The following is a 27,084-nucleotide window of genomic DNA, read 5'->3' on the forward strand; positions in this document are numbered from 1 at the left end:
TATACCTATCATAATGGACAGACATTTAACGTACAGTACAAACCCACTGTACATTAATGGAGAGGCTATGTATATATTTTACATATATATACATATATATATATATATATATATATATATATATATATATATATATATATATATATATATATATGGAGAGTATATTTATATTTTAAATTCTAATTTACAAATCTTCTAATTCAAATCTACAGTCTATTTTTCTTTAATTAGTAAATGCAATACTTCTTTTTTTCTATACAATCTATAAACAATGGCAAACAAATCAATAAATGTCAATAAAGCTATTGAATTGTTTGCATCTGTGTTTGGAACAAAGTGCTGCCATGCTTCAGTAGGACAGCAGGTTTTACATTTGGTGCATTGCTCCAGAAGCAAAACAACAACAAAAAGACCTGACCTGACATGTGATGTCTTTTGTAAATGTTTGTATATGCTAATTACTTAAAAATGTACACTGTGTGAAATGTAACTGTAGAGACCTTACAGTACTGTTCATAGTCTGACCTCTAGTGTTCAAAACAGAACTGACTCATGACAGTCTGATTATTTTACTCATATTTATGATGTTTTCATTTTCTTTCAGCTTAGTCCCTTTATTCATCAGGGGTTGCCATAGCGGAACGAACCGATAACTTATCCAGCATTTGTTTTACACAACGGATGCCCTTCCAGCTGCAATCCAGTACTGGGGAACATTCATACACTCTCATTCACACTCATACACCACAGGCAATTTAGTTTATTCAATTCACCTATAGCTCATCGTCACCTTGGAATTATAAGGTTCTATCTGCGTTCTGAATGATTTTGAGATATTGAGCTTCAAAGTTTTTGCATTCCATAGCAAACAGTATGTGTGTAACATTTGTTTTTTAAATAAAAAGTCTTAAAATGTAAACAACTTATAAAAAACATCCCATAATGTACATAAGTTGTCAATTAATAATGATATGTCAATAACTAAATTTTGACAAAAATGTCCGAAAGAACGGTGACGACATGTCTTTGACCTGTGGGGGAAACCGGAGCACCTGGAGGAAACCCACGCCATCACGGGGAGAACATGCAAACTCCACACAAAAACTGCCAACTGACAGACCTTAGTCAGGTTTATCACAAAGGCTTTGATGTCTATTTGACAAGAGTGAATTTTGTGTTTAGTGGATTGTAGCATTATTTAACAACCAATTTTTCAGTTATGAAACATCTTAAAAGTTCACAAAACATTTGAGTACTTTTTTGAGATTTTAACAGATTTGTGTATGTTCAGTTAAGACAATGTTAGCACCTGTCAGCTTTAATTGTGATAAAAACTGGATAATTTTGTCAGCTAATTTTAGCTTCCGGGTTTAAAATGATTTTTGGGGCAGGATCAAAATCGGTGACAAAGCACAAAACGTTCGAGGTTACAGAAGTAACCCTTCGTTCCCCGAGGAGGGGAACGGAAGTGCCATGAATGGGAGGATTCGGATCAGAAGCCGCTTATCTGGAGAGTATTGAACGGGCCAATGAATGAAATTAATTGGCAGCGTAAGCTTGCGCAGGTGTGCGACATCTGCAATCATCTCAGCATATAAGCACACCTGAAGCCAGCAGACGCCATCCTTTTAAGCTGAAGAGACTTTCAAACAGCTAAGGGACAGTCATCATGGCGACGGAATATGGCACTTCCGTTCCCCTCCTCGGGGAACGAAGGGTTACTTCTGTAACCTCGAACGTTCCCCTTCGGTTGGGGAACTTCAGTGCCATGAATGGGAGAATATGGAAAGCGCCATAATGACTGCACCTTACCAACACCCCCGATGAGGAGATAGTCAAGCAAGCGTGACGCACCCACATCATGGGGGGCGCGGTCCTCCAACGTGTCCCTGGCCCTAATTTATCCTACTTCAACAGAAGTTTTACGGATTTAGATATATTTTTTGGGAAGTCGTGAGCATCTAGATAATTCTAGGAAATACGACAGTACGTTGGGAAGCGTGCAATCCCGATAGGGAGGACGCTGCGGAGGCCATCCGTTACCCAAGGGGGGGGGAGATGGCAGAATTTACCTATGGACTAGCCCTAAAAAGGGGGAGTACGCATAGCAAAGAGTGGTTAGCGGAGAGGGAAGACACGGGTCCGCCCAGGGGGGGGACTTAACCGTGGCGGAATAAGCATATGGGATCGCCTAGTGGGGATCACGCATAGCAGGCACCTATACCCAAAACGCGGGCTGACCAGCGGGCAGACCTACAACGTAGTGGGCCAGCAAGTGACTCCTCCGCTGAGTCAGTGCTGGGGGCCACGGAGGAATCTGCAGGGCTCACCTGACGGGGAACTTTACTGACAGATAAAAAAGGCGCACGTACCTCCGTGTTAGGGAGAATGGCGCAGCAAGCGTGTTTCAACACCCTACCGAGTTGTCTCCTCAATCACCAAAGGGTTATTCTAATACCCTTGAGGAAACCGGCTCCACTCGCAGATTGTAAAACCTTGCAAATGTGTTGGGTGTCGCCCAGCCCGCAGCTCTACAGATGTCTGTTAGAGAGGCGCCGCGTGCACGCGCCCAAGAGGATGCAACGCTCCGAGTGGAGTGTGCACGTACTCCCGGGGGACACGGCTGACCTAGACTCGAATAAGCGAGTGAAATGGCATCCACAATCCAGTGGGATAATCTTTGTTTCGATACGGCACTTCCCTGCTGCCGACCGCCATAACAGACAAAGAGCTGCTCAGATGATCTAAAATTCTGAGTACGGTCCACATAAATGCGCAGAGCGCGAACTGGACAAAGTAAAGAAAGGGCTGGGTCTGCCTCCTCCGGGGGCAGCGCTTGCAGGTTCACTACCTGATCTCTAAAGGGGGTGGTAGGAACCTTGGGCACATAACCGGGGCGGGGTCTCAGGATAACGTGAGAGTAATCCGGCCCGAATTCCAGGCACGAGTCACTGACCGAAAATGCCTCCAGGTCCCCGACCCTCTTGATGGAGGCCAACGCAACCAGCAGAGCTGTCTTCAGGGACAGAAATCTTAGAGATACTGATTCGAGTGGCTCAAAGGGATCGGATCGCAGACTCGTGAGAACGAGGGCGAGATCCCAAGAGGGCATGAGAGGGGGGCGAGATGGATTAATTCGCCTAGCACCCCTAAGGAACTGGATGACCAGGTTATGCTTTCCCACGGTGCCGCCAGCTACCGCGCTATGATAAGCGGAGATGGCGGCCACGTAAACCTTGAGAGTGGAGGGCGACAGCCTGCTGTCCAACTTCTCTTGAAGGAAAGAGAGCACAACACTAATCTGGCAATTTCGGGGGTCTTCTCTGCGAGAGACGCACCATTCAGTGAATAGACTCCACTTCAGGGCGTAGGCGCGCCTCGTGGAGGGGGCTCTAGCCTGAGTGATGGTATTAACCACCGCAGTCGGTAGGTTACCTAAGTCTTCCTCGCGTCTAGGGACCACACGTGGAGGTTCCAAAGATCGGGGCGAGGGTGCCAGATGGTGCCCTGTCCCTGAGAGAGTAGGTCCTCTCTCAAAGGGATCCGCCAGGGGAGGGCCGTCGCGAGGAGTGAGAGCTCTGATATCCAGGTCCGGTTGGGCCAAAGGGGCGCAACTAGCAGAACCTGTTCCTCGTCCTCCCTGACCTTGCACAGAAACTGCGCGAGCAGGCTCACTGGGGGAAACGCATACTTGCGCATGCCCCGAGGCCAGCTGTGGGCCAGTGCATCCGTGCCGAGAGAGCCCTCGGTCAGGGAAAAAAACAACTGGCAGTGAGCGTTCTCGGGGGAAGCAAACAGATCGATCTGGGCCTCCCCGAATCGCGCCCATATCAGCTGAACAGACTCGGGGTGGAGTCTCCATTCTCCAGGGCGTAACAGCTGTCGTGAGAGCGCATCGGCTGCACGATTGAGCGTGCCTGGGACGTGAATGGCGCGCAGCGATTTCAGCCGCGGGTGACTCCAGAGGAGCAGACGGCGGGCGAGCTGAGACATGCGGCGAGAGCGCATACCCCCCATGCGGTTGATATACGCCGCCGCCGCCGTACTGTCCGTCCTGACCAGCACGTGTTGCCGCTCCAGCACCGGTAAAAAGCGGTGGAGAGCGAGGAACACTGCCAACAGCTCTAGGCGATTGATATGCCAATGCAGCTGGGCACCCTTCCAGAGGCCCGCAGCCGCATGCCCGCGACACACGGCCCCCCAACCCGTGTTGGAAGCGTCTGTTGAAACAACAACATGGCTGGACGCCTGTCCTAGAGGCACACCGGCCTGTAGGAACGAGGGGTCGTTCCAAGGGCTGAGGGCGCGGCGACACAGCGCAGTAACCGAGACCCGGTGTGTGCCCGCGTGCCATGCGCGTCTGGGGACCCGATCGTGAAGCCAGTGCTGAAGTGGTCTCATATGGAGCAACCCGAGCGGCGTGACGGCGGCTGCGGATGCCATATGCCCCAGGAGCCTCTGAAAGAACTTCAGTGGGACCACTAGTTTGCTGTCGAGCTCCCTCAGACAGTTCAGCAACAGGCGAGCGCGTTCCTCGGAGAGGTGCGCTACCATGGTGATCGAGTCCAGCTCCATCCCGAGAAAAGAAATCCTCTGCACGGGGGCGAGTTTGCTCTTTTCTCGGTTGACCTGAAGCCCCAGTAGGCGGAGATGCCGAAGCACCTCGTCCCTGTGCATAATCAATTGCTCCCGCGAGTGGGCTAAAATCAGCCAGTCGTCGAGATAATTGAGTATGCGAATGCCCGCGAGCCGAAGGGGCGCTAGGGCACCCTCCGCGAGTTTGGTGAAGACCCGCGGAGACAGAGAGAGCCCGAAGGGGAGGACCTTGTACTGCCACGCTCGACCCTCGAACGCAACCGCAGAAATTGGCGGTGGCGTGGAAGAATGGAGACATGGAAATACGCGTCCTTCAGGTCTATGGCTGCAAACCAATCCCGAGGACGAACGCATTGGAGAATGCGCCTCTGCGTGAGCATTCTGAACGGCAGCTTGTGCAGACAGCGGTTCAAAACGCGCAGATCTAGGATTGGCCGTGACCCACCGCTCTTTTTGGGTACGATGAAGTATGGGCTGTAAAACCCACTCTCCATCTCGGCTGGAGGAACCGGCTCGATTGCACCCTTCGCCAGGAGGGCAGCAATCTCCTCTCGCAAGACAGGGGCGGACAGGGGGTTGACCCTGGAGAAATACACGCCCGTAAACTTGGGGGGCCGTTTCGCGAACTGAATCGCGTAACCGAGTCTGATTGTGCGTATGAGCCACCGCGAGGGGCTGGCCCGCGCTAACCAGGCAGGCAGAGCCCTCGCTAATGGAGTCATCGCTACAATCGCTGACGTACCAGCGGTGGGGCAGCGCGGAGTGGGTGTGCTGATCCGGGAAGCACGAGGGTCCCGCGGAAAAGCTGGAGGAGAGCGATTCGCTCTGGCTCCGCACCCTGACTCCGGAGAGGGGGCTGGAGGGCTGAGGGAAGGGAGACCGTCCCCCCAGCGCTCGTGAGCCACTGGCGAAGCACGTAGAGTCTGCGAGCCGGAAGGCAGCGCGTCCCGGACTGGCAGAACTCGTGCAGTCACATCCGGGGAAGGGAAAAAGTGCTCTTTTACTGATGTTTTGGTGGCACTGAAAAGTACCGTTGTTATCGGGGCCCCGCCCTCCAGCGGGGAAAGAGCAAGTTTCCTCTTCTCCGGATGGCCTGTCTCAGGGACGCTTCGCAGTCCGTTTACCGGACTTAACGGCGCCCTGGGCAGGAGGGGCTGCCTGCTTTCGAGGTGAACGCCGCGCCCGCTTGGCCGGAGGCGCAGGCGGGGGCGGGGCAGCACTCGTTGGCGGGCGCCCTCGGCGAGGAACAGCGGAGGTGGATGGCTCGGCGGGCGGAGCGGGCTTACGGCCACGCCGATAGATGACATTGCCCATCGCATCCGACTGCTCTTTCACCGCCTTGAATTCCTGGGTGAATTCACCGACGGTGTCGCCGAACAGGCCAGCCTGGGATATGGGCGAGTCAAGAAAGCGAACTTTGTCAACGTCGCGCATATCGGCCAGGTTTAGCCAGAGGTGGCGTTCCTGAACCACAAGTGTGGACATCGTCCTCCCCAGCGCACACGCGGCGGACTTAGTAGTCCGAAGAGCATAGTCGGTCGCGGTGCGCAGCTCATGTAATAAGCTTGGGTTGGACCCGCCCTCGTGCAGCTCGGCCAGCGCCTGCGCTTGGTAGCGCTGGTAGGTGGCCATCGCGTGCAAAGCAGAAGCAGCCTGGCCCGCAGCCTTATAAGCTCTGGCTCCGAGGGAGGCAGACAACCTACAGGCTTTGGACGGGAGGCGGGGCAAACCCCGCCACGTAGAGGCGCCGCGCGGACAAAGATTGACCGCGATAGCGCGCTCCACTGACGGGATCGCCTCATACCCCCTGGCAGCTCCGCCGTCAAGGGCGGTGAGGGCGGAGGCACTCGCAGCACGGGCAGAGAAAGGTGCCCTCCAGGACTGCGTGAGCCTACTGTGCACTTCCGGGAAGAAGGGGACGAGAGGCTTCGAAGGCTTCGCCTTCTGGTCCTCTACGTAGCACCCATCTAGTCGGTCCGGCCGCGGAGCTGGGGGATAAACCATCTCCAACCCCACGGCCGAAGCAGCCCGGGAAAGCACGGCTAACATGTCCGCTTCAGGATCCGATTTGACAGCGCTCACCTGCCCGGAGGGGGCGAGCGGGTCCGGATCTTCGTCGGACAGTGAAAGCCCACCCTCCGATGCCGCGGAGGACATCTGATCTCCGGTGTCAGCGAGTGTGAGAGCTACCATCTGGTTAGACGGATCACTCTCACCACCCGAAGCTTGGATGGAGCGCCGTGAGGAGCGAGAGGTCCGCGAGCCCGTGGGCGGCGGATTAGCTCCCGCTGAAACCCTCAGATCTGCCCGAGCGCCCGCTGCTTTTTTAGAACAGGAGGCAACTGGGGTGGCTCGCTCTCTTGCGAAAGTTAGCCGCGATCTTAGCTGTGCAACGGTCATGGCATCGCAATGACGACATGAACCGCCCGCGAGCACCGCATTAACATGCTGGACCCCCAAACATGCAATGCAGTGATCGTGTCCATCATCCGGAGACAGGAAACCCCCGCATCCAGAAACGCACAGTCGGAGCGCCATCCTGAAAAGGACGTGCTGCACGACTGTGTTGCTCTTTTAGGAAAGTTGCAACTATACGCACCGCTCTGGAGGACCGGACCCAAAGAACCGCAGGCAAGGGAGTAACCCAGCTCGACCGTCTGCCACCGCGAAGACCCACTCTGGACCGGGAGACACACTCGTTCGCTCTGAAGTGCTGATCAGCAAGAGGAACCCTCATCGACTCACTCAGAAAGGATCTGAAGCGAAAAGGATGGCGTCTGCTGGCTTCAGGTGTGCTTATATGCTGAGATGATTGCAGATGTCGCACACCTGCGCAAGCTTACGCTGCCAATTAATTTCATTCATTGGCCCGTTCAATACTCTCCAGATAAGCGGCTTCTGATCCGAATCCTCCCATTCATGGCACTGAAGTTCCCCAACCGAAGGGGAACTGCAAGTTCAAAGATGACGCGTCGGTTTTTTATTATTATTCATAGCGGAGTTTTCCTATCCTATGAGAAAAGCCGGCTGCCTAATTATTCAAGACTGCACGTGCTTTCCGAAGGGAAGACAGACCTGCCAGTGACAAGCTGTGAGACCCTATGTTGATGACTAAGGGCTTTATTTTGACGGTCCATGCGCAGAGCGCAAAACGCAGGGCGCAAACACTTTCAGGGCGTGTCAGAACACATTTTTGCTAATTTAAGGATGATAAAATCCGCTGTGCGCCATGGCGCATGGTCTAAAAGGGTTGAGTTAATTTTCTTAATGAGTTAAAGGTGTGTTTTGAGAATAAACCAATTAGAGTCTCATCTCCCATTCCCTTTAAGAGCCAGCTGCGTCGCGCCATAAGCGCATTCGCTATTTACAGGATGTAAAGTAAGTGTAAGTGGAAAAACTGAGCATTTCACTAGCAAACATTTAACAGTTAACAGTTTTTTTTTTACAGAAAACTGTTAAACAGAGCATCTACTGCGTGAAAATGAGAGATAATGGATCTACTTTCACTTTCGCTCTTTGATAGGGAAACCTTTAAGCACAGACATCAATTAGTCTATAAATAATTAATTGCGTTTGTTAAGCGCAAATATTTGTTTCAAAACTATTTCTAAATTCAGTTCTAATTTCCAGCAAACGAATAAATGAACAATAATAACGAAGTGTGTTCAAAAACCTGAGTTATATCCTAAAACACATGCTGTGCCCTATATGGTCTAAAACCTCACAGGTGGGCAAATCTAAGCTTGTTTTTAATAAAACAAATATAAATATGGATATAATAAATAATACTGCTAATAATAATAACATTATACAAAAGCAAATTGTTATGAATGAACTGAAAAAGCCCCCCGAGATGAAGAAGATATAAAAGCAGTGATTTTTCATATTTATGTAGGCTTGAAAATAATTTGTTTTGTAATATTTTAATCCTTTATATTTATATCCTATATCTATTCTTATTATATCCTATATATCCTTAATATTTACATTTTTTCATATGTAAAGATATTTGCCTATTGCTCTCTTGTGCGTATTAAGCAGTGTGTAAGCGAGGCGCAACTCTGCGCTGGAGTTTAGACCGGGTTTGTTTTGGTCTAATGAAAAATCTATTATAGTTTCTCAAAATAGCAACGTGCCAGCAGTGTGCCTCAGAACGCCTTCCTTTTTAGACCAGAATGCCTATGGGCACACATATGAGCGCTAATGCATTTGCTATTTAAACAGCATAGCTGAAACTAGCAAAAGACTATTGCGCCCTTGCGCCACATTGCGCCAGGTGTATGATAGGGCGCTAGGTGAGTGAGACCGCATTCACGGACCCACAGCACACAATATTTAGCTGTTCATGAAGGGCCGTATATGTTTGTTTCCATGATCCACGGGGTTTGTTGCACGTTTTTCCCCGGCGACACTGTCAGGGCCGATACAGCAAAGCTGTTTGTGTGCAGCAAGCATTTTTGTCGGGAGAGCAGTACGAGAATTGGAGAATGGCGGACTTTGTCTTTTATCAGGAGTTCATTCACATTTAGACACATCACTGTGCTGTTGTGTTTGCCTAAATCCTATAAATTACCAGCAAGGATAATGGTTAAAATAGACAGGGCAAGAGACCTGCTGCACTGAGTCTGCATTCAGACCCGGGTTTGGAGGGAAAAATCCTCATTAATAGTGTTTATATGAACACGATTATCTTTATAATGATACAAATTGTGGTTATGTGTCTATAAAAATTACGAATAACAAATGTAGCAGGACATCAAATTACGGTTTATTTCTTTGCGTTTTAGCTTTGTAAACTATAAAATCATGCGTCTCCTCACGATTTGTGTCAAAACAAACAAAAATAATTTTTGTGACCAAAAGCGGGAAAACGTTGCCTTCGAAGCATGTATTCTGATGTAAGAAGGCATCAATAAGGAGGTGTGTTACGGTGCATTGCTGGCACATTGCTATTTTAAGGAACTTAAATAGACTGCGCAATAGACCACTTTAAAGCTAAAAAAGAAAGCCAGTGTCTGCACTGTTGGGTGTCCAGTGTCTTTGTGAAATAAAAATGTACAATGTTTACATTTCTATTTCGGTGTCAGTTTAAAGGCTTCAGCTGCAAAATTTTTTGCCGCCCTCAGTCCTCCATCTGTTATTTTGATACTTATGCTTTTGATATGAGGCAAAACCCTGACCACTACTCAATATTCACTTTTTAGTTGGAAGTACATCAACATACATCAAGTACATCAAATAAAAGTCTCAGCAACTTCCCACTCACACAGACTTTTATAAATTATTTTGGACCAACTTTCATCAATTAGAAATTTGTTATACAATTTACTCACCATTGCACCAATACGTTTCGTGAAGTGCCTTCATTACCTCCAAAAGTCACAGTGGCTACTACGCTTCCTATGTTTTTATTCCTTATAGTTCATTTATGATCATCTAACTCGATTAAAGTCTATAAGTGCTGTTATTATTAAAAACAAATAACAATTAGGGGTGGATCTGAGTGGAATAAAAGCAGAAAAGTAGTGCAGACGCAGGTTATCTTGCTGTGTATAGATAACAATCACAGTAAAAATAAAAGATGGCTCAGTTGATTAGCATTTATAGTAAGTGAGATTAAAAAATGTGCACAATTTGTGCATAGAAATGCAATAAACACAACACCCCACAGATATTCAATTTCAAAACTGTACACAAACTCACAAACACCACTATTAATATTTCTGTACATTTATATTTATTGTTTCTTGTTAGCTTTATCGTTTTCTTTTCATTTACCATGATCTGCGCACATGACCCGCCAGTCATAAAGAGGTCAGTTAACCACTGTCTGCAGTTCACCACAGAACTGCTACTGCAAGTTAGCTGCCAATGCCAAAAGATTTAGACATTTTTATACCCCTATAAGCTGTAATAGCTTAATAAGCAGATTATAAAATATTTATATTAACACAGCTCACTAAAACCAACAGTCCCCCGCAGTCACTAGATCTTAATTCAATAGGATGTGGTGGGACAAAAAATTCACATCTTAGATTTTCATCTGACAAATCTGCAAGAATGTTTCCAGAACCTTGTGAAGAATTAAGACAGTTGTGACTCATTGGTAATAAGTGCCTCAGCCTACATTTTTGTGGAACTGTAAAAACTAACTTTAACATACTTTTGACTGCAGAATCTAGGTAAAATAAATGCAACAGCACCATGATGCCAACAATTTTTGTTCCTTTTCACACTAGTGATATTTACAAGGAACATTTTACTGGACAAATAAAGGATCATTTATGTGCAGTCATTTGCAAACCACCAAATATATAATGATGCCTGTTAGTAATTTAATACATTTACTTCACCTACACTACCTGACAAAAGTCCTGTTGTCAATCTCAGTTGTAAGAGCAACAGATAATAACTTGACTTCTAGCTGATCATTTGGAAAAGTGTCAAGTGAATCATCTGTTGAACTGCATCTCAATCATCACAAATACTGCAGAAGAGCTATTGGAACCCGCATGAACCCAAGATTCTCACAGAAATCAGTTAAGTTTAGTCAATGAAAAATCATGGTTTGGGATTACATTCAGTATGGGGACATGTACGAGATCTGCAGAGTGGATGGCAACATCAACAGCCTGAGGTATCAAGACATTTGTGCTGCCCATTACATTACAAACCACAGGAGAGGGCAATTTTTCAGCAGGATAGCGCTCCTTCTCATACTTCAGCGTTCACAACAAAGTTCCTGAAAGCAAAGCAGGTCAAGGTGCTCCAGGATTGGCCAACCCAGTCACCAGACATGAACATTATTGATGTCTAGGGTAAGATGAAGTAGGTTGCATTGAAGACTCTGGGAGTCCTGCAAGAACGCTATGCCATTCCAGATGACGTTATTGATACGATATTTGAGTCATTTCAGAGATGTATGGATGCAGTCCTCCAAGCTCATGGGAGTCATACACAATATTAATTCTTTTTCCACTGCACCATGACTTTATATTCTATACGGTACATTATTTTTGTTAAGTGACAAGACTTTTGTCTCAGCAAAGTCAGACCTTACTGTTCTAATTAAATAATTAAAAATCAAAGCATGATCATATTTTATTTTGGTAAAATAAGTGTAAACTATAGAGGCCTTTGCCTTTCATATAAGCCACTTCTGATACTAAGTGATCCACTAGAAGTCAAGTTATAATTTGTTTTTCCTTAAACTTGGATAGGCGGTAAGGCTTTAGTCAGGTAGTAGATTATAGTAGGTAATAGCTCACGTTGTACAGTGCTGTACTTGTGGTGCAGAGCACCATTGAAGCCACCCAATACAAAACAGATTAAATAAATGTAAAAACAAGGTGAAACTGGGTGGTTGTAGTGCACTTTTATTTTGCATTTGAAAACATTATTGTTTGGGTTTGGGTAAGTGGTTTGCTGGCCTAGGTAATAAGCTCTGTCTTCTCATGATTCATGAATAAGTACAAGAAGGGAGTGTAAGTACAACATAACAGATTGGCTAAAATGTACACAGCGCCCTCTAGTGGATTTGTCATCTGAAATGTGCATTGAAATGTACCCGGAGCATTGTATTTTGCAGTTCACAGAAATGAAATACTTTTTTTCAAATAAGTGTGGCCTGTAAAAATAAGTCTAACCCATTACTAGCAGAGCGTATTTTTAATAAAGTAGCCACTAATTAATTTATTGTAGACCAAAGCTTAGAATCAATCCTTTTTGCTGGACATTGTTACAACCCAAGCTCATTCTGAAAACGTAGTCCCGTTGACGTTTCTGGAGACCACGAAATACGTCCCAGGAGGTACGTATGGCCCTTTCGCGCTTTCCGGCTGACCGCTTACCTCCGTGTGGAGGGCTTTTCCGCTGCAGTCAGTTTGTCCGGTCAGCTCATCGTGTGCGTCGGCGGACTTCAGATGCAGAGAGGAGTTGACAAAGGCGTCCGGGTTCGAGTCCGGGGAAGAGCGGTTCCAGAAACCAGGTAAGACAGAAACAGAATCCAAAAAATAAAGCAAACGAGTTCATAACAGGGTGAGAACGTGGTAAAATCTGAAAATGGGGTAAAAAAAGAAAAAAAACAGACGAGGATTTTTTTTTTCTAGACAGCTTTTCTAAATTGTTGCTCGGGTTTAGGGAAGTGAGCGGGCGGGCGGGTCAATCGGTAAAACCGGTTGGGTTCAGGGTAGGAGGAGGGTGGGTCAGCCGATTCGCGGCCTCCAGAAACGTCCGCTGGACTACGTTTTCAGAATGAGCCTGGATTGCATTGTTAAAGCTGTGGAGAAAAAAAAAACTGTTTATCATCAGGTCAAATAGATTTCGCAATGTTTTTGGTTAAATCCCTTAAATCTAATCTGTAATTAACACATACTCACACTCATTTTACAGTTTGTTGTACATAATCAAATGCATAATGTGTAGTTATACATAATAATAATTTAAAAAAAAACATGTACGTGTAATGAAAGATGGATGTTCTTTTTTGTGTTGATTGCTTTTATAAATGAACATAAATTGTGCAGATTACAATGTTGAATAAAACAAACTTTGGTTGATCCATTATATTCCACACAATATTACAAAAACCAAATTCAAAATCCTATTGGCCTTTGTTGAGGGATCCAGGGTGATACTTTCAGGTTGGCCACCAAGCATGCTGTATGTCATTACTGCTGCACTCAATTGTACAATTTTAGTTCACAGAGTTAGTTTATCTGCAGCAACATCATCCAGTGTTCCTAGCTTTTTGATAATTTGGGGTCTTTATAAGGTTGTATCTGATTTCCATCTGCCCACTTGTGACCTTTTATGTCCTTGAGAAACTGGTTTATTGACATAGATAGGTTCTTCTGCAAAACAGAGCAGATCCAAAGTCAGATTAAGAGCATTTCACATGAAATACAAGAAACCAACACTGGGAAAGAAAAATTACTTTTTGATGCTTAGTGAGGCACAAAAACCTGCATTTTAATATTTAATATCATGTCATATTATGAAAGTATAAGTCATGTGTCTGTGTATCTAAAATAGGTTTAGAGCTGTATTTCCAAGTTTGCATTTCTGTTTGTGAATTTTTTATTAAACTCAGGAAAAAATTAACTGCTGTGCCACACTGTAAAAAAATGCAGGGTTCCACACAATTGCTTCATGTTGTTCCAACACAAATTGATTAAGGGCCAATCCTAATTCTATTTTTGTACCCCTATCCCCTTCCCCATGAAACAGTGTGAAGAGTAGGGACTTTAAAATGTACCCATAAGAAATGGGACAGCACTACAACATCTGCAAATGTCATCATGTCATCGTGATCTCTTGCTTCATATGAGATCGATGATCGCTTCTGCTTTTGACTGCTGCTATTCCAGTTGAGTTTTTTTTTTTTTTAATATAATGTGGCAATAAGCTGGTAACTGTACTGTGCATTTACACCAGGGCCATATTCATTTAAAATATTAATTTTAAAGACTCAAAAACAACATTAACATTACACCAGACACTGTAAAAAGTCATTCCCAGCTACTAGACTTTTCTGACAGAGTATTCCAGTGTCAGATATGAAAGCATGTTGTGGGACTGCTATACAGGAGTTATAGGGATTGTAAATAGTGAAATTTTTTTTTTTCAAAAAGCATGACAGTAAAATACGAACACGGTTATGAATGTATTAAAACATATGCTTTGTTGTAAAAATTTATAATAATGACAAAAATGAATAATTTGTGCATCTCCTGACTTACGTCTGCAGCCATGCTGCCGTTGTAGCTGGTGTGTTCTGGGAAATGATCTTACCTCTTTTCGAGTGTGGTCAAGGGCTATCTTGCCCTTTTTCTTAGCCCTTAACCCCTTTTCCCTTAGAATTGGGACACCCTACCCCTTCACGTAAAGATGCAAAATGAGGGGTAGGGGTAAGGGGGGAAGGGCTAAGACAGAGCTTTTCAATTGGTGGCCCGCGGGCCGAACCTGGCCCCTGAGGAAATTTGTTTCGGCCCTCCAAATAGTGTGCCCAAGACATCAAAAATAAAATTAATTCAGTCAATAAAAAGGCCGATATAATTCTGAAATGAAGTGCGTCTGTTCAATACAGCACGAGCTGCTTTAAAGGGCCATGAAACCCCCTCGTTTCAGCAGTGTGTTTTCACACCTCTACTTTGGAAAAAGTCAGAAAAGTGGGCGTGTCCAGCTCTGTTTAGGGGGGAGTGTCGGAGGAAGAAAAGCGGCTTGGTATGGGAGTGTCTATTTGGGCGCGCTGAATTTCAGAGTCAAAACACACACCCACAGCGGACAATGTGACTGTGTTTACATGGACATCTGTAGTCGAATTATTTGCCAAATTATTAAATGGTGGACTTTAACTGCAGATTGGCTCTTTCATTCAGGGAATTCATTAATGTCCCTCCCGACAAACGTGATATTTGATTCGAGGCGCTGCTCTAAGCGTGTATTTTTCATGCAATGTTTGATACCGCACGGCGAATGAGAGAAAAAAAACCTCCGCATTTCCCAGAAACTTAGATACACATGGCAGGTAGCGTCAGAAAGCCGCGTGTGTTATTCCGGTCACAAAATCCAACACGAGGTTATAGTTTGGTTGTAACTGTTAGTGCTAACTATTGCACTCGGTGCAATAGTTTGTTTGATATGAATAAAATACGAACTGAATAAACAAAGAGCACTGGTCGCTCACTTACCAAATCTGTAGAGACAGGACAATCACCAGCAACTAGAGCCGCGTCTTTATTTAGAGGAGACTACAATCTGGATCTCAGCGTTTGCAGATGAGAACAGCTCTCAGGTAAACAATAATCCTCCTTAGACACGTAAGTTATTGTTGTCGCGCGTCGCGTACACTGTTAATCCACACGTGAGTCTGCGCTCTCACAGAGAGAAAATGAAAACGAAACTTAACTGCAGCAAACTATAAAAGCAACACTTCACGCTTGTTTTGCCAACACAACGTGGCGTCTTTGCCGTCTACACTGTGACAGTAATGAATATTAATGAAGTTGCACAATAGAGCGCGCTGATTGGTTTGAACCAAGCCTTACTCATGCATTAATGCATCACACTGTAACACGTAATAAGACACACTCTGGCACAGACGCCCAGTCTACACGCTGGAATACACGCTATTATGTCATGACCGTGACGCAGCTTCAAAAATTCGTTTCAAACAAAAAGTACGAATTTGCTTGAAATAACGCAAAAACAACCAATTTACAATTTTTTGTGAAATATAGGTGTCCTAATAGTGTTTTTAGCAGTGTGGGACACATATACGACTGTCAACAGCTCAAAAAATGTGTTTTGGTGTTTCGTGACCCTTTAACAACATTAAACAAGTTAACTTATCGTAAAGGTTTTACAACGCCTTGTTGCTGTTGCACAGAACAAAACTGCTGCAACTGAAAGTTATGCCAACTGTGAGCTAGTTTAAAGTTGTGAGCTTATACCGAGGCTAATACGCACGCACACTAGATTAACTAAAGCAGCGGGCAATTCACAGCGGTGAGCGCACTGCTCATAATGCGCACCGACACACTTGCGCCCTCCAGGCACACACAGTAGAAATTATCTCCCGCTGTAGTGGTGAGAGTTGTGCATGACTTTCAGTGCATGTAAACAAAAGATACATTAGATGAATTATTACAAATTATTGAATGATTATGTGTGTATGATCGCAGAAGATAACAACAGTTCATTTAAACTCTTAATTAATATATACCTTAAATTAACATTAGACAAATATTATTTTTTATTTATTATTATTTTTATTTATTTACTCATTGTTTTGTCATTATTTTGTTTGGAAAACTATCCCTTGTTTAAATATCCCATGTTTAAATCAAAAACCTTTTTATTTATTTTTAAGTCTAAAGAAAAAAATAGACTATTGTTTTTTGTTTTGTTTGTTTTTTATTAATGTTTTGTTCTGTATTTGGTTACTGAGAAGCAATAAACAATTTAAAATTTATAAGCAGTTTTCTTGTGCTTTTCTAAACTAGTAGTGTTTTAAATGTAATAAATTCTTAATAATGGTGATAACTGTGAAACCATGATTATTCTTCAGTTTATATAATCGTACAACCAAAATCTATAATTGTTGCATCCCTAATTGTTATGCAGTTGACATATGAATGTGTCTGAATGTAGAAGAAGCCTACTTAATCAATGCACTGATGTTGCTGTGCTTCGAAATACAACATTTGAACATGTTTGTAAAAAAAGCTACATTGTACAATGCAGTGATGTTATGTAGTTTCAAAATACAACATATTATCCAACATGGGTGTCTTAAGGAGCAAAAATACAGCATATGGGCTCTTATATTGCTGTTTTGTCATCACTCATATTGCAAGTCACATCTCTCCGGCCCCCCATTTGGGATGCTTTTCTTGAACTGGTCTCCATGACAAACTAATTGAATAGCCCTGGGCTAAGGGATTAGGCCTAAGTTAGCTTAAATGTTTTTACAATTTAAGCTGACTGAACATAAAGCAGTTAAGTTAACCCCTTTAGCAGGAAAAATATGTTTTTGAGGGTAACAACGGAACTTGAAATAATGTTTTTTGGAAAATGCACTACAGATCTATCACTGGACATAATTATCAGAGTGTTAATTAGAGAGTGGAAAATTCTAGCTACCAATGTCCTTTATAATTCATTTGGACTGAATTTCTAAATGAAGAGTTTCATGATATATTTTTGGATATTATTCATCATATTTTTTTTAATATTATTTGAGCTACCGGCAAGGACATTACAGAAAACAAGTCTTTAATGGAGTAAAGATCCTTATATGGGGATTTTATGACTTGAGGGTGCAAAGAAAGAAAGAAAGGAAGGAAGGAAGGAAGGAAGGAAGGATAGAAGGAATGAATGAATGAATGAATGAATGAATGAATGAATGAATGAATGAATGAATGAATGAATGAATGAATGAATGAATGAATGAATGAATCCCACTAACCTGAAGTCTGGCAGCACTTTTTTCTACATGTGCAGAAGATAATGAATACAATTAAAAGGATTATGAGTGCTGAACATACAGATATTGCAATCAACACCACTACAGGAAAGTGGAGTCCTACAAGGAAAGAAAGGAATACAAAAGGTAAATCAACAACTAAAAGTTGTAACAAGCTGTCTAATACATGATGATTTATCTAGTCAATATAATGGCTTGGAATTAGTAATATGCAAGCATACTTTTGTATTTATTGTTTTCAAAAACTTGGTATTGATTTCAAAAACCTACAACCAACAAGTTTTGGGAATTTTGAAAAAAATGTGCATTTTCAGGTCCTCAAAGTACAGCTGTTGTTTAAAAGAGAGCTATTATGCAGAAAACAATTAATAATTTATAATTTACTCATAATTTAAACACAATTGTGTGGCAACAATGTGTAAATATAGCCAGCCTATGGTAAAATGTATTAATTCTACTTTTTATAATCACCCTTCATAAAAACCATCTGCAAAAACACTTTGACAGACATCTTCCCTTTTGGCATGTCATCGGAAGGGAAAAGCCCCTGCCCATTAGTGATGATCCCTCTCTCATTAGCATTGACAGCCCACATTGCTGCCACTTTAGAAACCGAGCACCTTTTGGCCACGCCCCCACCGGGGAGGAAAACAATCTAACTCGCTCCATTGATTTTCAAATTTTGTGACGGTGTAAACACGCTAAAAAAATAAGGCATAAGTACCTTCCTTATAGGGGGACCAACTGTTTTGTTCTTAATCCTGTTTAAAGTTGTCAACTGTAGTAGCATCTCTTAACTCCTCCTAATTATTTAAAGGGGTCGATTTCTTTTTTATTTTTAGCCATTGGTACCAAACTGTTTCTGTATAATCTAATTTACATTTTCTATGCTCCCTTTTACTTTACATTATTGCTGTAGATATAATATAATTTTCAGATATAATTTTTGTTTATTATATCTGAACTGCTTGTCTGTATCTTCTCTGTAAAGCACTTTGTGTGCCGAAATAGAGTTTCTTCGCTGGTGTTTTGTTTTTTTCTGAATACTTCCTTAATGTACAAGTGGCTCAAACTCGCTCATTTTGAGCCAGGAACCGACAGACGTGCAACAACTTTAATCATAAGGTAAACAAAAAAACAAACTTTTCATCTGGAGCTTCTTCACGGGACTCGACACTTGAAAACACTTACTCCAACAGACTCGCGCAACTCTCCGTCCCACCCACACTCATCAGCGATACCAAGCCGACCAATCACAGAGCTTGCGCTATGCGCTGTTGCAACCTGTAGTTACATTTATTGAGAGGTGCGCGTCAGCACCGCCGATGGCCACAACGAGGGCTATGCATCCACGCGTAGGCTGCGCCATAGCATATGCGTGCGTTTGACGCAGAAATATAAATCAGCCTTAAGCCGAAAAGAAAATGAATGAATGAAGTTTGTGTGCCCTTGAGGCTGTATGGAAATGTGCTATAAAAATGAATCGAACTTGAACAAAAAAAAAAAAACATAAAACTAAGTTTTTATAAGCTACCAAACCTTAAAAAACAGCCTTTAAAGTCACAAATGTGGATATCGAAACACAACAGATGGAAAAATGGCTGAATTTGGGTAATGTGAAGAACATCTCGTCACTGGAAAGTCCTCTCAGGTTTACATAGCGTGGTGGAATAATCCATTGACATGGTTGAAAATAATGAATGTTTCAGTCCAGCAGGTGTGACACAGTTTAGTTTGAATTTAATGTGACAGCTTACACACGCAACACAAATGGCACAATTTGAATCAAAGCATAAAAGCGGAAGTTTCATAGAGTTATTTAAAAATATTTGTGATAAACTGAACCGAAACTTCACATACACACTCTAAGGACATCAGAGACTTATTTTACCTCTTGTAAAAATAGGTCCCCTTTAAATGAAGGGCTGAAAAGTTTGTGTTTGGTCTTGGCAGAATAGATCTGTTTCGCTGCTGCTGCTTTAATTGTTGGTGCAAAGCAAATACAGACATTTCCTAATTCCAATATATTCACAAACATGCTCTCTGAGAATATAATGAAGAGCTGCTGCAAACATAACATGCATGAAGTCCCTATAGAAGATCTATAAATGGGTGGAGGACAGTATCTGAAAACGAGCTGCAGATCGCCAGGGTAAATGACACTGAGGTATTTAGATGTTGCGGAGCAAGCTCACTGACAGCAACCAATCACTTGCATCTTGAGTTAATGATGTGTTCAGAAGCAGATTGGATTGGATCTATCTGCCTGCTCTCCCAATAGAGTTTTATGATAGAACTTTGTAGTACAACAATAATCACAGAAAAAGGACATTGTATGATGGGCATTATTAAACGCATTAATAATGTACACTGATCAGCCACAATATTACAAATACAGGCGTGTGAACCAAATATCATGTATCATATTGTTAAAAAGGGGTGGGATATATACAAGTGGAATGTCAGTTCTTGAGTTTCATGTGCTGAGCAAGTAAAAATATCTCACTTTTTTACCTTTGGGGTCCAAAGAGTGGCTAGATAGATCCAGTGTGTTTCTAAAATGCCATGTTTTGTGGGTATTTCTTAGTACGCAGCAGTTATTATACCAAACCAAAGAACAAATAACCAGTGTACCAACATCAGGGTCATGAGTGCCCAAGCCTCACTATGTCATGTAATAAGCAATGCTAGCCTACCTGCTTTAATCACACAGAAATGGCCTATTAGTTACAATCTTCTTCATAAGTGGCAAAACACTTTAATGTTATAAAGTTCCTTTTACAGCTTTGTTAATGTAATTTATTCAAAATATAGTAACAGTAATTATACCTAAATGTAAGCATTAATTTAGCTGTTCAAGTGCAAGAGAAAATGAAAGGCCATTTAAACACAAGTGCAGAGAGGAGCAGCAGCTGAGCACTGAACATCCATTGAAAATACTGTGGTAAGATAAATGTTCACACTGTATATTAAAGACCTGACACAGGACAATGGAATTTAAAGGTTCAGGACACCCTGGAGAACTTTTTTTTTATATAATAACAGATATGTGTGTGTTGAGCATCAGTTAAGACAATGTTAGCACCTTTCAGCTTTAATTGTGGGGAAAACTGGATAATTTTGAGCTTTTGTCAGCTAATTTCAGCTTCCGGGTTTAAAAGGATTTTTGGGGCGGGATCAAAATCGGCGACGTAGCGCAGTACTGCAAGTGCAATGATGACGCGTCGGTTTCTCATTATTATTCAGAAGAGCCGGCTGTCACACCTGCTGCAGTGCCCTCTGGTGGTTTTCAAGGGCACCAGTTTTTGTTTTGGTTTTTGTGTTTTGTATCCTTGTCATGTGATCACTCCTTGTTTCCAGCTGTCCCTCATTGTCTAATTAGTTCTGTCTTTATTGACCTTATTCTCCGCAGACGAGCGGGCGCTGCCATTTGAATCTTTTTGGCACGAGACTTCCGGTCTCATTCACTTCCACTCATTTTTAGACATTGAAAACTGCTCGTTTCGCTGTTTGATGTTGCAAACGGATATTTCCTTGTTATATTATTCTACTTGGTCTGTATAGTCATGCAAACATTTGTTTGTAGAGCAAGTAGTTTGACCGTTTTTTGCCGTTTATTATTCCTTGTCATTTCTCCCATAGGCGACTGAAACGGAAGTTCTAAGACAATCGCGAAAACAGGCGCACTTCCGCATTTTAGAATAAGGTCAATAAGCCCTGTTATGTTGTGTTTAGTTTGCCTTTGGATTTTCAATGTTCTGTTTAGGTCTGTTGTGCTTTATTCGTGATCTGGTTCATCGTGTTTGTTTTGGTTTGTTTGTTTGTTCACTTTGTTTAGTATCATTACAATGTTTTTGGATACCTGTTTAGTTTGTGTTTGATTCACTTTTGTGCTTCATTTTTGCACTTCGTGTTTTCGTCGATTTTGGTACCTTGCCTGTCCCTTTGTCATTTTTTTGGGATCTTTATTGTTTGGCAATAAATGTTTTGCTACACTTGGATCTTTCTCTTGTTTTTGTGATACCCAGTCGTGACACCGGCTGCTTAATTATTCATGAGAGCACGTGCTTTCCAAAGGCAAGACCTGCCAGTTTCAAGCAAGCTGTGAGACACGGACCCACGGCACGCAGTAGCCGTTCATGAAGGCTCGTATGTGTTTGTTTCCATTATCCACAGGGTTTGTTGCGTGTTTTTTCCCCGCGATCTTGTCAGGGCTGATCATACAGCAAAGCTGTGTGTGTGCTGCAAGCATTTTTGTCGGGCGAGCAGTACGAGAATTAAAGAATGGCGGACGTTGACTTTTATGAGGAGTTAGTTCACATTTAACGTTAGACACATTGACGTGCTGCTGTGTTTACCTAAATCCTCCAGATTACCAACAGGGCTAATGGTTAAAATAGGCAGGTCAGGAGACCTGCTGCAATGAGTCTGCATTCAGATCTATAATTTAGACCCGGGGATCGAGGGAGAATCCTCATTTATAGTGTTTATATGAACACACTTATCTTTATAATGATATAAATTGTGGTTATGTGTATATGAAATTACGAATAACAAATGTAGCAGGGCATTTAATAGCTGTTTATTACTTTGCATTTTAACTTTGTGAACTATAAACTCATGCATCTCCTCACGGTTTGTGTCTCATTTTGTGAGCTAACTGACAACAACAGTCGTTGCTCCCCTTCTCCCCTGCTGGCCACGCCCACTCCTGCCCTATGCTTGCAGAGCTCCACGCCCATTAATCATGCATCTTTTGAAAAAATTCTAAAGTAGACTTTAACCGAAAGTGGGGGGTGTCATGGCCCTTTAATGTAGTGCATATTGTCGGTGTGAGACACACTTCATGTTGTGTCCCAATCAGGTATGTAGATCAAATCAGATCTTAAACTCAGTGACTTTACAGCGGCATAACAGTTCAACAGAAGCGCAGGCTTATTTAAAATTAAAACTCCCCATAGATTTACTGGAAATTAGAACACTTTGACAAGGTTGTCAGAAAAATGCAAACTGGTGAGAGCGAGTTTAATGAAAACAGCTATAATTGCAATGATGACCTTTAATGGAAAGTCTGTGGTTTATTAGATCAGGTTTCATTCTGCATGTGCTACAGCAGTGTGGTTTCATTGTTTTGGTGTGACTTGGTCTGTCTGCAGTCAAAAGTCACAGGAAAAAAGTTTATTTATAAATCACTTAAAGAACAGATAATGTTTTTTTTAAATCAAAATATTAATATGAATTAAATATTTAAAATATATTAATAAGAACACACATCTGACAACCAAAAAGAAAGTAATAAACTGAAAGCAATAAAAGAATTTCTCTGATGCCATCAAAATCTAAACTATGAAAAGACATTTTTAAGTTTGATTTAAAAACAGCAAGTGCATTACAAAGGGCCAAAACGATTCTAGAGCTGGAACTTTGAATGAGCATTTACTGCTCTCAAGTCTTCATTCGTTGCATCATCGATATAAAGAACACATTTAAGTTCTTTCACACATCCTCTGTACCTGACATTGAGTATCGGAACTGAACATTGGTGGTTGATGATGATGTTACATGACAACACAAGCATCAAATGCATCAAAGCTGTTTTGGCTGCACAAAAAGGACCCACAATATCAAGCAAGCAGTTTTAATATTGTGGCTGATCAGTGTGAGAAAGTCTAAAGTATGTTGTTATTTGAGGAATCGCATTTGCCATTAATATTATAGCCACAAAACATGGAATGGATAAAAACATACCTGGCTGTTTGATTTCAGCAGTAGTTGTGTTAATTGTGCTGGTTGGTTCAGTCTTTAAATCTTTAGGAGAGAACACAAATCATTATTTATTACCAACAAACACACCTCTGATTTTGCTATTGTTTTTCCAGAGAAAGTTACTCTGCCATCCTATTGTCTGATTACTGCAAAATGACCTAAATAAATACGAATAAATAAGTGAATGTACCATCAAGTACTTGAAGATAAATTTGCTCTATCTGCATCCTTTGATCATAGAAAACGATGGTGCACGAGTAGTTCCCAGAGTCTTCATCTTTTAAATCTTCAATGTGAAGAGATCCATTCTCCATTATTTGCATTCCAGTCCTCTTGCTGAAGAGTTTTGTTTGCTGTGTTTTTAGGTTAATAGTGGCCAGCAGGATGTCTCTGACTGTGTGGTATTTCCATTCGATGGTATTAATGTTGACTAGTGGGAGTTCAGGTAGAGGAAACATTAAATTCCATCCTCTTATTATAGATATGTGCACACCTTTTACAAGAGAGAGAATGGGGTTATTATTCAGTGAAAGTCTGTGCTAATTCTCATGTTGCTGACAAGCCCCCAGATTTAAAACACCAACCCATAAAGGTACCTGTTTAATGATATTTAAAACACTGAGGTTAGTGTCATTTGTTTGCTTCATTATGGACTTTATTACATTTAGAGCCATGCTCAGTTTGCTCTCTTGTTTTACAAAATCATAGCCTCAATTTCAATCGTGGCTACATTGAACAAATGTACTTCCTTATTTTCATTTACAACAAGAACTATAAGAAAAAGTAAATTCTTGTGATATTAGGTCCCGTTAATACGTTTTAGTATTAAAACTGTGTTTTTGAATGTAAACAATCTACGTCCACACTGGCATTTTACCTAGCATTTCTGAACAACTCTCTGAAGAGCTGAAAAGGCACATCACGTGGCCACACACTTTAGCTTGCACTGCAGCATAACCACCCAGATGAGAGCTGTGTACGTTGGACGGTTCATCAACGATCTCCCGCTGGATCTAATCTTTTCCATATCAAACTTGTAAAGTCTGAACTTACAAGGAGAGGATGCAGGACTGAACTTTGTGTCGGCTACTTAACATTGAGGAAAAAGCTCCAATCAGATAGGTGAATGTCTGCAGGCCCGCCTCCGTTTTCAGATGTCTCCGTTTTACCCCATTCACACTAACACGGAGCAGAAGCATTTTTAAACTAAAACGGCAGTCAAAATGCTCCGTTTTCAGCGCTCGAAAACTCCGAAAAATTATGTGTTTTCAAACTAAAACATTAGTGTAAACAGGGCCTTTAAATGGATCAAAAATTTGTTTTGTGTTTGGTTTAGGCACAAGAAACATTTTACGCTAAGTCGCTTGATCAACTATGTTCTATAGAGACCTTTCTCATTTATATTATTCTTTTTTTTATATTATTCATGAAATTTTGCATTGATTGTATTTTATTAACGTCTTCCCAAACCCTAAACCCAACCATCACAGTACTGTAAAAATATTTTAAAATAGTTTACTCTCAAAGCACACCCATAACTCATTAAGAGTATAAGCTCACCCTGTTAGATCATGAGCCGTGGCGCAAAGTCATTAAAATAGAGCCCAGAGACTGTTTAGATGCATGTCACTGATAAGAAGATGACGGATGTTTACTGTATGAGAACCGAAATGACCTTAAACAATAACTAAATGCACTACAGAATGTGACGTTTACACCCACGCTGTAAATGCATAAATCTTTCCCAGCGTAATATTCACTACTCTTGAGACTTTTAAAGGGCTTTTTATTAATATTTTGAGTAATATTTAGAACAGATACCTTAACTCTTGCCCTACATTTTTGGGCAAGTAATGGTACTTAAGTATGATTTTTCAGTACTCTTTCCACCACCGGGAAAAGTTCAGACAAATTTTGAGGGCATGCTAATATCCACGTGAGCAATGCAACAGTTTTTATCGTGTTCTTGTTGGCCTGTTTTTCCACTAGGTTTTACAGCTACACAATCTATATGAGAATGAGTGTTTGACGCTCACAGAATGGACTTTCCATATCCTAAACTCTTATTAGTCACCTATGAAGTACACCAGATTTTCTTTATAGGGCACCTTAATAAGGAATGCTATTATTGAGACATGTATGGCTTAGTATAACATTAATGACATCTCTGTGAATGAAAGCAGTGAAATTCTGCATAACTCCTCTTGTTGCCCTTTGATTATTCCAACCAAAAGCCACACAATGTGGTATCATATGAGCATTAGAGTTTTTTGAGTTGTGGTGGGGTAAAAATTTTAGGTAACCATTTGAGTTCATCAACACAGAATGCATTGACTACACATAAATGAATACTGCCCTCATAGTTCAAATTTTTCTTTTTCAAGAGTTCCCACTTAGATATGCTTGGCACTTATAGCAGGTTTGGCATGCTGTCCCGGGAGAGAACCCTGAGCTCGGAGATATTTGAGCCCAGGGCTCCCGCCCGGTCTAGAAGCATATCAGGAGAACTGAGATCAGGTAGGTCTCGATCGCTCCCCCTTTAAAAGGGAGAAAAAGGAGGAGATGGGGTGGAAGGGGGGATTCTTCCAAAACGAAGATAGTGCAATGAGGAGAAAGTGATCCATTTATATTAAGCTAGGATCATTCTGATTGGATTATTACTGATTACGGATGAGTGGCCAGCGGTGCACAATCATATCATGTGCTCCTCTCGAAATTAGTTTATGAAACTTCACTTAAACAATGTAGATGTTTGATTTTCACCTACATATTAACAAAAATAACAAAATGATATATACATATTTACAAAAGAACATAAAAGTCATAAAAGAGGCCGCTGTTTGATGTTTGTTTTCACATGTGGAAGGCTTATCTATCAGAGAATTTGCTTTTCTTCATTACATCTATTAGACATATCTGTTCAGACATTTAAAATACATCTTTAAGATGTTTCAAGTATAGAATGTTCGTACAGCAGTCCTTTTAAAGCAACTTATAGTTTTTGTAAACAGCATTGTTTATTGACCAACAACTCTTTAAAATATGTTTTGCAGACAGACGTGTACTATTCTAGATGGGATGTATTCAGCATGAAGAACATTTTAAACTTCTAATAATCCCTATCACAACTCTAAAGAACTGTTGGTACATTTGAAAAGACCCATGAATGTGAAATATGCAACCAAAGACAAAAAATAATTAAATAAATAAATAAATAAATAAATAAATAAATCTGTAGTAAATAGTGAAGTCACTTTGCATTCATTTCAGATTCACTACTGAAATGTGTACTGTGTATCATGTGTTAAATACATCTGCCTTGACCTATAGTTTAATTGATAAAGTCATGTAGAATAAATGCACAGAAAAAAGACCAGATTAACATTAAACCCTTCATAAAACACCCCCACTGCAATAAAACTATATTCAATGTTCAACAGAAACTCAAATAATGTAAATAAAAGTTTAACTCTCACCCAAAGTCGGCGGAAAGATGATCATAAATAAAACAAATAAACTAAATAAGATGATCCATTGTAAATGTTTCATGATCCAACTGAAATCAACTACAAACAAATTAAGATAAAAATTTACATCATCTGACTGTTCAGCAAAAGCACTGAATGCTCTTCTTGTCCGGCTTCCTGCCAAGATGCTGGCAAAAAGCTAAAAATTTGAGGTGGGATGATTACCTCATCATACACGCGTTTATCACCGCAGCGTGTTTTATTACT

The 27,084-nt window shown here is 41.9% G+C and overlaps 2 protein-coding genes across 2 annotated transcripts in view; both read right to left on the reverse strand.

The window, feature by feature from the left end:
- Positions 1-3,261: 3,261 nt before the first annotated feature.
- The window catches only part of LOC147842272 (uncharacterized), a 543,494-nt gene continuing 519,671 nt past the window's right edge, over positions 3,262-27,084 (reverse strand). The window contains exon 2 of the mRNA XM_087267500.1: positions 3,262-7,546. Coding sequence (XP_087123626.1) covers positions 5,695-7,134 — 1,440 coding nt within the window. The 5' untranslated portion in view covers positions 7,135-7,546 and the 3' untranslated portion in view covers positions 3,262-5,694. The remainder of the gene's footprint in view (positions 7,547-27,084) is intronic.
- On the reverse strand, positions 11,948-27,081 carry LOC141376072 (uncharacterized). Its single transcript, XM_087267518.1, has 5 exons — positions 26,827-27,081; positions 23,541-23,843; positions 23,333-23,392; positions 17,567-17,683; positions 11,948-13,448 (listed from the first exon to the last, which is right to left on the reverse strand). Exons 1-5 carry the CDS (start codon positions 26,897-26,899, stop codon positions 13,363-13,365), a joined length of 639 nt encoding a protein of 212 aa, XP_087123644.1. The 5' UTR covers positions 26,900-27,081; the 3' UTR covers positions 11,948-13,362.

This window comes from Danio rerio, chromosome 9 (assembly GCF_052040795.2).
Source record: "Danio rerio strain M-AB ecotype USA chromosome 9, GRCz13ab, whole genome shotgun sequence".
Classification (NCBI taxonomy): Eukaryota; Metazoa; Chordata; class Actinopteri; order Cypriniformes; family Danionidae; genus Danio; species Danio rerio.